The sequence below is a fragment of the Pristiophorus japonicus genome, chromosome 1 (genome assembly GCF_044704955.1).
Source record: "Pristiophorus japonicus isolate sPriJap1 chromosome 1, sPriJap1.hap1, whole genome shotgun sequence".
NCBI lineage: Eukaryota > Metazoa > Chordata > Chondrichthyes > Pristiophoridae > Pristiophorus > Pristiophorus japonicus.
The window spans coordinates 222,160,078-222,174,506 of NC_091977.1; the positions used below are offsets into that span (position 1 = coordinate 222,160,078).

At 44.7% G+C, this 14,429-nt stretch overlaps 1 protein-coding gene across 2 annotated transcripts in view; it reads right to left on the bottom strand.

Moving 5' to 3' along the window:
• Positions 1-14,429, bottom strand: part of ift74 (intraflagellar transport 74) — a 176,758-nt gene that overhangs the window by 84,188 nt on the left and 78,141 nt on the right. For both annotated transcript variants that reach the window (XM_070886712.1, XM_070886720.1), the window contains exon 9: positions 10,069-10,131. In XM_070886712.1, coding sequence (XP_070742813.1) covers positions 10,069-10,131 — 63 coding nt within the window. The remainder of the gene's footprint in view (positions 1-10,068; positions 10,132-14,429) is intronic.

A 14,429-nucleotide genomic window follows, 5' to 3' on the forward strand; every position in this document is an offset into this window, starting at 1 on the left:
GACCCCAGCTATTTACAACATATATTAATGATTTAGACAAAGGAATTGAATGTAATATCTCCAAGTTTGCAGATGACATTAAACTGGGTGGCAGTATGAGCTGTGATGAGGATGCTAAGAGGCTGCAGGGTGACTTGGACAGGTTAGGTGAGTGGGCAAATGAATGGCAGATGCAGTATAATGCGGATAAATGTGAGGTTATCCACTTGGTGGCAAAAACAGGAAGGCAGATTATTATCTGAATGGTGACAAATTAGTAAAAGGGGAGGTGCAATGAGACCTGAGTGTCATGGTACATCAGTCATTGAAAGTAGGCATGCAGGTACAGCAGGCAGTTAAGAAAGCAAATGGCATTTTGGCCTTCATAGCGAGGGGATTTGAATTTCGGAGCAGGGAGGTCTTGCTGCAGTTGCACAGGGCCTTGATGAGACCACACCTTGAGTATTGTGTGCAGTTTTGGTCTCCTAATCTGAGGAAGGACACTCTTGCTATTGAGCGAGTGCAGCGAAGCTTCACCAGACTGATTCCTGGGGTGGCAGGGCTGACATATGAAGAAAGACTGGATCGACTAGGCTTATATTCACTGGAATCTAGAAGAATGAGAGGGGATCTCATAGAAGCATACAAAATTCTGACGGGATTGGACAGGTTAGATACAGGAAGAATGTTCCCGATGTTGGGAAAGTCCAGAAACAGCAGTCACAGTCTAAGGATAAGGGATAAGCCATTTAGGACCGAGATGAGGAGAAATTTTTTCACCCAGAGAATTGTGAACCTATGGAATTTTCTACCACAGAAAGTTGTTGAGTCCAGTTCGTTGGATATATTCAAAAGGGAGTTAGATGTGGCCCTTACGGCTAAAGGGATCAGGGTGTATGGAGAGAAGGCAGGAGTGGGGTACTGAAGTTGCATGATCAGCCATGATCATATTGAATGGTGGTGCAGGCTCGAAGGGCCGAATGGCCTGCTCTTGCACCTATTGTCTATGTTTCTGAATGAAATAGGAGCAGGAGTAGACCATTTGGCCCCTTGAGCCTGCTCTGCCCTTTAATAAAATCATGGCTGATCTGATCATGGACTCAGCTCCACTTCCCTGCCCGCTCCCCATAACCCTTTATACCCTTATCGTTCAAAAATCTGTCTATATCCACCTTAAATATATTCAATGACCCAGCTGCCACGGCTCTCTGGGGCAGAGAATTCCACGGATTTAGAATGCTCAAAGAGAAGAAATTTCTCATCTCAGTTTTAAATGGGCAGCCTCTTATTCTGAGACTATGCCTCTCTAGTCTTAGTTTCCCCTATGAGTGGAAATATCCTCTCTGCATCCATCTTGCCGAGCCCCCTCATTACCTTATATGTTTTGATAAGATCTCCTCTCATTCTTCTGAACTCCAATGAGTATAGGCCCAACCTACTCAACCTATCTTCATAAGTCAACCTTCTCATCTCCGGAATCAACTTAGTGAACCTTCTGTGAACAGTCTCCAATACAAGTATATCTTTCCTTAAATACAGAGATCAAAATTGTACGCAGTACTATAAGTGTGGCCTCTCCAATACCCTGTACAGTTGTAGCAGGACTTATCTGCTTTTATACTCCACCTCCTTGCAATAAAGGCCCACATTCCATTTGCCTTCCTGATTACTTGCTTTACCCGAATTCTAACTTTTCGTGTTTCATGCACAAGGATTCCCCGGTCCCTCTGTACTGCAGCACTTTGAAATTTTTCTCCATTTAAATTATCATTTGCTTTTCTATTTTTTCTGCCAAAGTGATAACCTCGCATTTTCCCACATTATACTCCATCTGCCAAACATTTGTCGACTCACTTAGCCTGTCTATATCCCTTTGCAGATTTGTTGTGTCCTCCTCACAATTTGCTTTCCCACCCATCTTTGTATCATCCGCAAACTTGGCTATATTACACTCGGTCCCTTCTTCCAAGTCATTAATATAGATTGTAAATAGTTGAGGCCCCAGCACCAATCCCTGCGGCACCCCACTAGTTACTGTTTGCTAACCGGAAAATGACCCATTTATCCCAACTCTCTGTTTTCTGCTAGTTAGCCAATCCTCTATACTTTGCAACTATTTAGCTGTACAACTGCATCATTTACAGGCTTAAAATTACTTCTTTCTCTTGGGCCCAAAGCACATTCTGCCTTTTTCCCCCCCGATATTTAAACTTCAATAGTTGAGAACCACAGTTGGGCTGAAATCTTTATCTTATAGAGTCGGGGCGGATGCGCGGGCGCCGTGTAGCGGGTCATCCCAAATTTTCAACAGCACATTCTGCACTGTGCGTGTAACTGAATTACATCAACTGAACCAGTCATGTGGGTTTCCTGACCAATTGAATGGAGCGGATTTGATGACTTCACCGATGACTCCCTTTTTGGCTCAGATATTTAAAGGAGCCTTGCACACATCCCAGTCGAAGGTTGTTGGAGGAGGCATAAAGGTGGTTGGGAGAGGTGGCTATTGCTGTATATCACAGAGATTTGTGAGGGTATAAGCAAACTTGGGAGTCACAGTTGCAGAAGGCTGTACCCGGGCTGTCAGATGCCTCACTGGAAGTCCTGGTCCAGGGAGTCAGAGCACGCAGGGAGGTACTATTCCCTGGCAGCGGCAGGAAAAGAGCAGCCAAAGAAACCAAGAGGGTATAGAGACATAGAAAATAGGTGCAGGAGTAGGCCATTCAGCCCTTCGAGCCTGCGCCACCATTCAATAAGATCATGGCTGATCATTCATTCAGAGCCCCTTTCCTGCTTTCTCTCCATACCCCTTGATCCCTTTAGCCGTAAGGGCCATATCTAACTCCCTCTTGAATATATCCAATGAACTGGCATCAACAACTCTCTGCGGCAGGGAATTCCACAACTCTCCAAGTGAAGAAGTTTCTCCTCATCTCAGTCCTAAATGGCCTACCCCTTATCCTAAGACTGTGTCCCCTGGTTCTGGACTTCCCCAACATCGGGAACATTCTTCCCGCATTTAACCTGTCCAGTCCCGTCAGAATCTTATATGTTTCTGTGAGATCCCCTCTCATCCTTCTAAACTCCAGAGTATAAAGGCCCAGTTGATCCAGCCTCTCTTCATATATCAGTCCAGCCATCCCTGGAATCAGTCTGGTGAACCTTTGCTGCACTCCCTCAATAGCAAGAACGTCCTTTCTCAGATTAGGAGACCAAAACTGAACAAAATATTCCAGGTGGGGCCTCACCAAGGCCCTGTACAACTGTAGTACGACTTCCCTGCTCCTATACTCAAATCCCCTTGTTATGAAGGCCAACATACCATTTGCCTTCTTCACCACCTGCTGTACCTGCATGCCAACTTTCAAGGACTGATGAACCATGACACCCAGGTCCCGTTGCACCTCCCCTTTTCCTAATCTGCCGCCATTCAGATAATATTCTGCCTTCATGTTTTTGCCCCCAAAGTGGATAACCTCACATTATACTGCATATGCCATGTATTTGCTCATTCGCCTAACCTGTCCAAGTCACCCTGCAGCCTTTTAGCGTCCTCCTCATAGCTCATACCGCCACCCAGTTTAGTATCATCTGCAAACTTGGAGATAGTACACTCAATTCCATCATCTAAATCATTAATATATATTGTAAAGAGCTGGGGTCCCAGCACCGAGCCCTGCGGCACTCCACTAGTCACTGCCTGCCATTCTGAAAAGGACCCGTTTATCCCGACTCTCGGCTTCCTGTCTGCCAGCGAGTTCTCTATCCACGTCAGTACATTACCCACAATACCATGTGCTTTGATTTTGTACACTAATCTCTTGTGTGGGACCTTGTCAAAAGCCTTTTGAAAGTCCAAATACACCACATCCACTGGTTCTCCCTTGTCCACTCTACTAGTTACATCCTCAAAAAATTCCAGAAGATTTGTCAAGCATGATTTCCCTTTCATAAATCCATGCTGACTTGGACCAATCCTATCACTGCTTTCCAAATGCGCTGCTATTTCATCCTTAATGATTGATTCCAACATTTTCCCCACTACTGATGTCAGGCTATAATTACCCGTCTATAATTACCCGTTTTCTCTCTCTCTCCTGTTTTAAAAAGTGGTATTACATTAGCAACCCTCAAGTCCATAGGAACTGATCCAGAGTCGATAGACTGCTGAAAAATTACCACCAATGCATCCACTATTTCTAGGGCCACTTCCTTAAGTACTCTGGGATGTAGATTATCAGGCCCTGGAGATTTATCGGCCTTCAATCCCGTCAATTTCCCTAACACAATTTCCCGTCGAATAAGGATATCCTTCAGTTCCTCCTGTTCACTAGACCCTCGGTCCCCTAGTACATCCGGAAGGTTATTTGTGTCTTCCTTTGTGAAGACAGAACCAAAGTACTTGTTGAATTGGTCTGCCATTTTTTTGTTCCCCAATATAAATTCACCCGAATCCGACTGCAAGGAACCTACGTTTGTCTTCACTAATCTTTTTCTCTTCACATATCTATAGAAACTTTTGCAGTCATTTTTTTATGTTTTTGGCAAGCTTCCTCTCGTACTCTATTTTCCCCCTCTTAATTAAACTCTTTGTCCTCCTCTGCTTTCTAAATTTCTCCCAGTCCTCCGGTTTGCTGCTTTTTCTGGCTAATTTGTATGCCTCTTCCTTGGATTTAACGCTATCCTTAATTTCCCTTGTTAGCCACGGTTGAGCCACCTTCCCCGTTTTATTTTTACTCCAGACAGGGATGTACAATTGTTGAAGTTCATCCATATGATCCTTAAAGGTTTGCCATTGCCTAACCACCGTCAACCCTTTAAGTATCATTTGCCAGTCTAATTTAGCCAATTCGCGCCTCATACCGTTAAAGTTACCTTTCCTTAAGTTCAGGACCCTAGTTTCTGAATTAACTTTGTCACTCTCCATTTTAATAAAGAATTCTACCATATTATGGTCACTCTTCCCCAAGGGGCCTCGCACAACAAGATTGCTAATTAGTTCCTTCTCATTACACATCATCCAGTCTAGGATGGCCAGCTCCCTGGTTGGTTCCTCGACATATTGGTCTAGAAAACCATCCCTAATACACTCCAGGAAATCCTTCTCCATCGCATTCCTACCAGTTAGGTTAGCCCAATCAATATGTAGATTAAAGTCGCCCATGATTACTGCTGTACCTCTATTGCACACATCCCTTATTTCTTGTTTGATGCTGTCCCCAATCTCACTACTACTATTTGGTGGCCTGTACACAACTCCCACTAGTATTTCCTGCCCTTTGGTATTCTGTAGCTCCACCCATACTGATTCCACATCATCCAAGCTAATGTCCTTCCTTACAATTGCATTAATTTCCTCTTTAACCAGCAACGCCACCCCGCCTCCTTTTCCTTTCTGTCTATCCTTCCTAAATGCTGAATACCCTTGGATGTTGAGTTCCCAGCCTTGGTCACCCTAGAGCCATGTCTCCGTGATGCCAATCACATCGTATCCGTTAACTGCTATTTGCGCAGTTAATTCATCCACCTTATTCCGAATACTCCTCGCATTGAGGCACAGAGCCTTCAGACTTGTCTTTTTAACACACTTTGACCCTTTAGAATTTTGCTGTAAAGTGGCCCTTTTTGTTTTTTGCCTTGAGTTTCTCTGCCCTCCACTTTTACTTTTCTCCTTTCTATCTTTTGCTTGTCTCCATTTTGTGTCCCTCTGTCCCCCTGCCATATTAGTTTAACTCCTCCCAAACAGCACTAGCAAACAACCCCCCTTGGACATTGGTTCCCGTCCTGTCCAGGTGCAGACCGTCTGGTTTGTACTGGTCCCACCTCCCCCAGAACCGGTTCCAATGCCCCAGGAATTTGAATCCCTCCCTTCTGCACCACTGCTCAAGCCACGTATTCATCTGAGCTATCCTGCGATTCGTACTCTGACTTGCACGTGGCACCGGTAGCAATCTTGAGATTACTACTTTTGAGGTCCTACTTTTTAATTTAACTCCTAGCTCCCTAAATTCGTCTCGTAGGACCTCATCCCGTTTTTTACCTATATGTACCACGACAACTGGCTGTTCACCCTCCCTTTTTAGAATGTCCTGTACCCGCTCCGAGACATCCTTTATCCTTGCACCAGGGAGGCAACATACCATCCTGGAGTCTCGGTTGCGGCCGCAGAAACGTCTATCTATTCCCCTTACAATTGAATCCCCTATTACTATTGCTCTCCCACTATTTTTCCTGCCCTCCTGTACAGCAGAGCCAGCCACGGTGCCATGGACTTGGTTGCTGCTGCTCTCCCCTGATGAGTCATCCCCCTCAACAGTACCCAAAGCGGTGTATCTGTTTTGCAGGGGGATGACCGCAGGGGACCCCTGCACTACCTTCCTTGCACTGCTCTTCCTGTTGGTCTTCCATTCCCTATCTGGCTGTGTACTCTTTTCCTGTGGTAAGACCAACTCGCTAAACATGCTATTCATCGTGGATGCTCCAGAGTGAATCCACCCGCAGCTGGAGATCGCCCAAGAAGGGAACAGTAGGGGTGTTGTCAGCCACTCCTGGATTCAATGTCCGAAATGATTTAACAATCGCATGAGGTCAGGAAAGGGGAATACGATGCGACATTCAACTACATCCTGATGTGCGTGTCACCCAACCCCATCACTGTGCCTTCCGAAGCTTACTCCTGCAAGCCATTCCTCACACCAACTTACTTTGCAGGTGCACCCACCCTCAGTCTATGCACCTACTCACATCCCATCTGACTATCCATCACTGACACTCACCCTGAGCCTAATGCAGTTCTACAAAGTAACGCCACAGGAGGCAGCCATTTGGCAATCTCATGCACTCCCTCAGTCACCCTCTACAGATATATCCCATACGTCCCTTACACTCATTCCATCACTCTCACTCAAAGTTCTCCTCTTGTCTCTTTGCAGAAGAGAGGCCAGAACAGAGAAAAGAGAGAGAACCAGAGGTGGCCTGCAATATATACAAACGTGCCGTCTGCAGAGGAAGAGGCTCTCGAAATAAGTGGAGTGATTAACCTGATGACGATGGGAGATGGAGAAAGGGGAACCTCCCAGCAACCTGGTGATAGAATTAAATATCCCACATAACAGTCAATCATGGTCACAAAGCTGAGTGCCTGCTCAGTAATACTGGCTTCATCAGTGGCAAAGTTCACATAATTGGCTGACTTGTGAAACATGGCATCGTCACCTGAGTGATGCATCTGTGGGCGGTCGACTGTGAGATCTGCGAATGCCTGTTGCAGATCCCTGGAAGGAGCCTGAAGTGAAGAAGTTGAGGGTGGTGGTGAATTTAATAGACACTGGTAAGGTGTATCCACCAGGTCTTCTGGGCAGCAAGTCCTCTTCCAGCAAGCTACAAATGACTGCGACGATCTGGCATGATAAGCCTGAGCCTCCTGAAGCACTGCTGTTCAGTCATGTCCAGGAAGCTCATCTTCTGCATGTATAGCCTATATTGGGGGCATCGTTTCTGGCGCGATGCACCCCTGTGCTGATCCGCTCTCCCCTGTGGAACATCAGGTCAGTAAAGATAATGCTGCTGGTGTTGTCGCTGCTGCTGCTGCTGCTGGTGTTGTCGCTGCTGCTGCTGGGGTAGCTGGTGCTGGGGTAAACCTTGGTCCGAATCTGAAGTCCAAGGTGCGACAGCATAAGTGGAACCCATGCAGATCTGATAGATGGCAGGTAAAGTGGAGACCAGAGGTACAATCCTCCAATGTAGTGAGAGTGACTTGCAATGTGGGGAGATTGGTTTCCGAGATTGCAGAAATCACCTGCAAACTCCTAAAAGCAAAATCTCTGCACAAAATGGTGACTGCAAGGAAGTAGGTGTAAGATGTGTGTATTTATGTACTTTTTCCAGCTGTCACTTAATGAACTAGCACAATGGCCACTGAGCTCCCGCTATTCCTTCACAGGCGAGCTTCCCGAGGTCCGTGAATCCCGTGCACAGCCAGTTAAAGTTGAAATCTTGTGTGATAAAAGGCTGTTCAGGATCTCTAAAAGGAGCAGTGAACTACCTCAATGAGGTTGCCCGCCTCTCCAGAATGGGTCCGTGACACGCTTTGAAATGCACCCCAGTTAAATGTGGAAGTTGGCGGGTTCCCGACGCGCTGTCAATTTCAGCACTTTTAACTGCTGACCCGCTCGCTCTGTGACATGAAAATTCTGGCCTTGATTTCTCTATATTAGGCGGTCGGACTAATGATGAATGAATACTTGAACTAACGGAATGCTATCAGTTTTATAAGTGAAGCTTAATAGCATTCATTATTACAATGCTCCGCTCTTATTTTTGTATTGCTAGATCTGTCATTGAAATAGATGAAGGGCATTTTGTGCATATAGATACACTTTGGTAGGTTGCTAAACCCTTACATACATTTGATACTAAAATTGGACATCTGTATAGTTTCAGGAACATTAAAATAGTCAGAAAATGCAATTGAATATGCATGAAGTGGTTTGAGACTTAACGTGAGGTGCTATAAAATTTAAAGTATTACCTAGAAACAAATATATACAACTGAAATACATCTGGTCATGCTACGGCTACAGCTGAAGCACACAGTCTATACTTGAAAATATTATACCATTTGATTCAGGCCCCAAACCCACCTTTTGTTTGAGGTCACAACAGTCAGGCAAGTCTGAGTATGGTCTACCACTAAGAGTTCTTGCTTTATATTTATTCAGTGCCTTAAGCCTGTCTCAAAAGATCTCATCAGGATGGATGCAATCCGGATCAAATAGTCAATCTTGTTGATTTGCCACAAAAGGCAACATTTGGCATGGACATTCTGCTCACTGCAGTTCCCAGATTCTGAGATTATTGCATCTGAAATTTAGCAAAGAGCTGATCAGCTAGTGTTAGACGTAACTCTGAATGAATGGTCCTCGGGATTAGTGGCAATTGGCATTCCTAGATGCTGGTCAGAAGGAACTAATGACTTTAAAGTCCAGTGCTAGTTAGGTACTGCCAAGCATTTGATTGGTACTGAATTTTGAAGCAGCTGATTGTCATCTACCTTGGGCCTGAATATCAATCATTAACAGAACCAATGGTAATATGAGATGATTGAATCTGTACCCAAAGTAAGAATAACAATTAAAATAACATTTTTCCAACATAATTTTAGCAAAATAACATAATTTTGTATGAACACTTTTATGTTGAAAAGCAAGCAGACTACAATAATCGCCTATAATTTGTATTTCGACAAGTAATACAAATTTAATACAGAAATGTAATTCAATAGAAAATAGGCTGCTGGTTAAATAAAGATCCAGTTATTTGTTCCGCAAGACTAGTTGCTTTGTAATTAGTATTCATCATGAACCATTTGAGAGAGAAAAAAAAATCAGATTTCAACACTTTTTCAAGGCTAAATGCAATGATACAAACCAAATATCCCTTAATTATTAAGTTTAGAATTACAGGAAGAATTTTAAAGGGTTGGGGTCGTGTGGGAAATTAAAGTGTTAAAATTCTGAACCTCGACACTAACCCGCCCACTTCCAGTTTTAATGGAGGCGGGACGGGTGACAGGTAACCAACCCACTCCCAGCAGACGGGTTGGAAATTTAAATATTATAATGAGGCTGCGGCCTCATATTGATCCACAATTTCAAATTTAACTCTGGCCGGCCGGGTTTCCCAGGCCTCGGAGGCGACGACTGCTGGATCCAAGAGGTAAGTGCCTTTTCACTTACCTGCTGGATTCAGCGTACCTGGCTTGCCAACACCCCGCGAACCCCTCGCCCCGCACCCCCCTCCCAACCTTTCCAATCTCCCCCACAGGGCCTCCGATCTCACCCCGCCGGCCTCCGACCCCTCCTTTACCCCCAGCCTCCGATCCACCAGGTCTATGATCAATCTCTCACTCTTCCTGGTTTCCCAACCTCAATCCAGCCCTCCATCTTCCTCCAAACCTCAGACTAAAAATCTATCCCACAGTATTGAAAGCAACATTGCGAATGCAGTCAAAATTTTCTATGGAGCTTGGTCACTGAATCGTGAAATAAAATGCAAAACAGAAATGTTCACAGTAGTCACAACTCTTACAGCCTCCAGTGCTTCCTTTTTCGTGTTCAATATATCCAACTCTTGCTGCCGAGCATCTAACTCCTGAAAGCACAAAAAGGAAAAGTTTTATAGTTAAATAGTAACTTCATCAATGTAAACATCTACTACTGGGCAAAGCACTAGGCAGACATGTAAAGGTTTTTGCAGAACTCGTTGAGGAATGTGATAATATTTTTGTGTCAAAATTAAAATTTTCTGTAATGTGAAGAAGAATATTTGCTACTTTTCCCAAATACAGAAATTGCAGAACTTTCTTTTTTGACGCTGCAGTTTTACTTTAGAAGCGCCAAGAAAACTTTAAAAGGACTGCTTAAATGAATTACACTATGCAGACATTAAGGCCGTGAGTTCACCTAACCCGGCAGGACAGAGATGGGCGACGTCGATGGCAGGTCCTGACTCCACTGCTGTCTCCATCCCGGCCTCCCACATGACTTTCCCCTGATTGGGCTTGTTAATCTGCCCTGTGAGGTTCATGGCCAATTAAAAGGAAGCGGATCTGATGACATCATTTGATGATGCATCATCAGCCGGTTTCCTTAAATGGACCATGCCCACATTCATTTTGACAGTTCTACTGTCAGTGTTCTGCAGCATTGAGGTGTTGCAAACACTGCACAAAGGTGCAGGGCTGCACCCAGGCTTTCCCATGACTCCCTTATGGAGGGAGTCACAGCACGCAGGGAGGTTCTCTTCCCTTCCAAAGGGCAAAAGAGACCTCCCCAGGAGACCACGCAGCCAGGTTGCAAATTGTACAGGAGGGCACAAGCAGGAATGTCGTCAGGAGGACCTGGCTGCAGTGGTACATACCTTTCAATGCACTCAGTAGATCATGAAACGTTACTGTAAAGCCACACTCAATCTCATCCTGCTGTGCCACTTATCACATCCCGATCACTCTGCCTTTCCTACCTTACTCCTGCACATCCTTACTCACACCAATTTACCTTGCACCTCCACCGATCCCTCTCTCTCTATCTATCTATCTACATTATCACATCCCCATCTCACTAGCCATCCCTCATCCTTGTCCAATCATACCAACTAACACACAAAGGTAAGCACTTGGATGTTTTCACCAATGTTAAAGCATGAGAACACAAGAATTAGGAGCAGGAGTAGGCCATTTGGCCACTCGAGCCTGCTCCGCCATTCAATGAAATCATGGTTGATCTTCTACTTCAACTCCACTTTCCTGCATTATCCCCATATCCCTTGATTCCCTTAATATCCAAAAATCTATCGATTTCTGTCTTGAATATACTCAAAGACTGAGCCTCCACAGCTCTCTGGGGTAGATTCGCCACCCTTTGAGAGAAGAAGTTTCTCCTCATCTCAGTCCTAAATAACCAACCCCTTATTTTGAGACTGTGACCCCTGGTTCTAGTCTCCCTGTATCTACCCTGTCAAGTCCTGTAAGAATTTTGTATGTTTCAATGAGATCACCTCTCATTCTTCTAAACTCTAGAGAATATAGGCCTAGTCTACTTAATTTCTCCTCATAGGACAATCCCCCCCATCCTAGGAATCAGTCTGGTGAACCTTCGTTCCACTCTCTCAATGGCAAGTATATCCTTCCTTAGGTAAGGAGATCACAACTGTACACAATACTCCAGGTGCAGTCTCACCAAGGCCCTATGTAATTGCAGTAAGACATCTTTACTCTTATTCTCAAATCCTTTTGTAATAAAGGCCAGCATACATTTGCTTTCTTAATTGCTTGCTGTACCTGCATGTTAACTTTAAGTGATTCATGTACAAGGGCACCCAGGTCCCTCTGAACACCAACATTTCCCAATCTCTCACCATTTATAAAAATACACTGCCTTTCTATTTTTGCTACCAAAGTGGATAACTTCACATTTCTCCACATTATATTCCATTTGCCATGTCCTTGCCCACTCACTTAGCCTGTCTATATCCCCTTGGAAGTCTCTTTGCATCCTCCTCACAACTTACATTGCCACCTAGCGTTGTATCATCAGCAAAGTTCAATATACTACATTTGGTCCCCTCATCCAAATCATTGATATATATTGTGAATAGCTGGGGCCCAAGCACTGATCCTTGCGGCACCCCACTAGTTACAGCCTACCAACCTGAAAATGACCAGTTTATTCCATCTATCTGTTTTTTCTGTCCATGAACACAACCTCAATCCATGCTAGTGTATTACCCCTAATCCCATGAGCCTAGTTTTGTTCAATAACCTCTTGTGTGACACCTTATCAAATGCCTTCTGAAAATCCAAATACACCACATTCACTGGTCCCCCCTTATCAATTCTGCTAGTTACAACCTCACTCACCTCCTTATGGGGAGCGGGCAGGGAAGTGGAGTTGAAACCAAGATCAGATCAGCCATAGAAACATAAAAAATAGGTGCAGGAGTAGGCCATTTGGCTCTTCGAGCCAGCACCACCATTCAATAAGATCATGGCTGATCATTCACCTCAGTACCCCTTTCCTGCTTTCTCTCCATACCCCTTGATCCCTTTAGCTGTAAGGGCCGTATCTAATTCCCTCTTGAATATATCCAATGAACTGGCATCAACAACTCTCTGCGATAGAGAATTCCACAGGTTAACAACTCTCTGAGTGAAGAAGTTTCTCCTCATCTCAGTCCTAAATGGCTTACCCCTTATCCTTAGACTGTGTCCCCTGGTTCTGGACTTCCCCAACATCGGGAACATTCTTCCTGCATCTAACCTGTCTAAACCCGTCAGAATTTTAAACGTTTCTATGAGGTCCCCTCTCATTCTTCTGAACTCCAGTGAATACAAGCCCAGTTGATCCAGTCTTTCTTGATAGGTCAGTCCCGCCATCCCGGGAATCAGTCTGGTGAATCTTCGCTGCACTCCCTCAACAGCAAGAACGTTCTTCCTCAGATTAGGAGACCAAAGCTGAACACAATATTCCAGGTGAGGCCTCACCAAGGCCCTGTACAACTGCAGTAAGACCTCCTTGCTCCTATACTCAAATCCCCTTGCTATGAAGGCCAACATACCATTTGCCGCCTTCACCGCCTGCTGTACTTGCATGCCAACTTTCAATGACTGATGTACCATGACACCCAGGTCTCGTTGCACCTCCCCTTTTCCTAATCTGGCGCCATTCAGATAATATTCTGCCTTCCTGTTTTTGCCACCAAAGTGGATAACCTCACATTTATCCACATTATACTGCATCTGCCATGCATTTGCCCACTCACCTAACCTGTCCCAAGTCACCCTGCAGCCTCTTAGCATCCTCCTCACAGCCATGATCTTATTGAATGGTGGAGCAGGCACAAGGGGCCTACTCCTATTTTTGATGTTCTTATAACAGATTTGTCAAACATGATTTATCTTTCATAAATCCGTGTTGACTCTGCCCAATCCTATTATTATTTCCTAAGTGCCCTGTTACCACGTCCTTAATAATAGATTCTAGCATTTTTTCTACTACTGATGTCCGGCTAACTGGTCTGTCGTTGCCCGTTTTCTCTCTCCCTCCTTTCTTAAATAGCGGGGTTACATTAGCTACCTTCCAATCTGCGGGAAACATTCGAGAATCTATAGACGTTTGGAAGATGACAACCAATGCATCGACGATCTCTATAGCCACCTCTTTCAAAACCCTAGGAGGTAGGCCATCAGGTCCAGTATAATTTCTGCTAATGTGTTGCCAAACATTGAAATCTTTATTTTGAACACTTTGCCTTCTTGTACAGATTTATGTGCACATTTGGAAATGGCTTAGTGAGTTGTAGTGAATGGTGAGACACAAGGGCACCACTCGCAATAGTGATCAGTTTGAAAGGAATGGCTTGGGCATTGCAGGGATGCTTTATGGTGCTGTTGTGGAGTAGTGCCAACCTGGTGCATCATGTGACAGCCAGGGTGTACAATATCAACTGAAGTAAATCTAGCCTTGGCAAGTCCATCCCTGGTCTCCCAGGCAGCAATGTGGTCAGATGCCCTCTGCAGCATCAGGTGATTGCAGAGAAGATTGGTGTTGCTGTTGGTGTGCCTGGTGATGTTGCTGTTGGGGCTGATGTGGTGGGATTCTGAGGACCAAGGTGAGTTTTTTTCAAGGGCATTGATGCTGCTGGAATAGATGGCAGCTGAAGTTGAGATGACAGAAATGATCTGTCAATGGTGAGAGACGTTGCTCCAAAGGGGGTGAGTGGATAGAGAGTTTACTCAAAGCACTTTCTTAAAGGTCAAAAGTGTGTTCCAAATCCTGAAGGCTTCAGCTTCTAACATTGGAAAGTAAACAGCTGTGAAATGGTAGCTTTTATATCACTTTTGCAGTTGGCATCTATTCAGAGCAATGGAGAGTCATTTAAAACCCAACCTA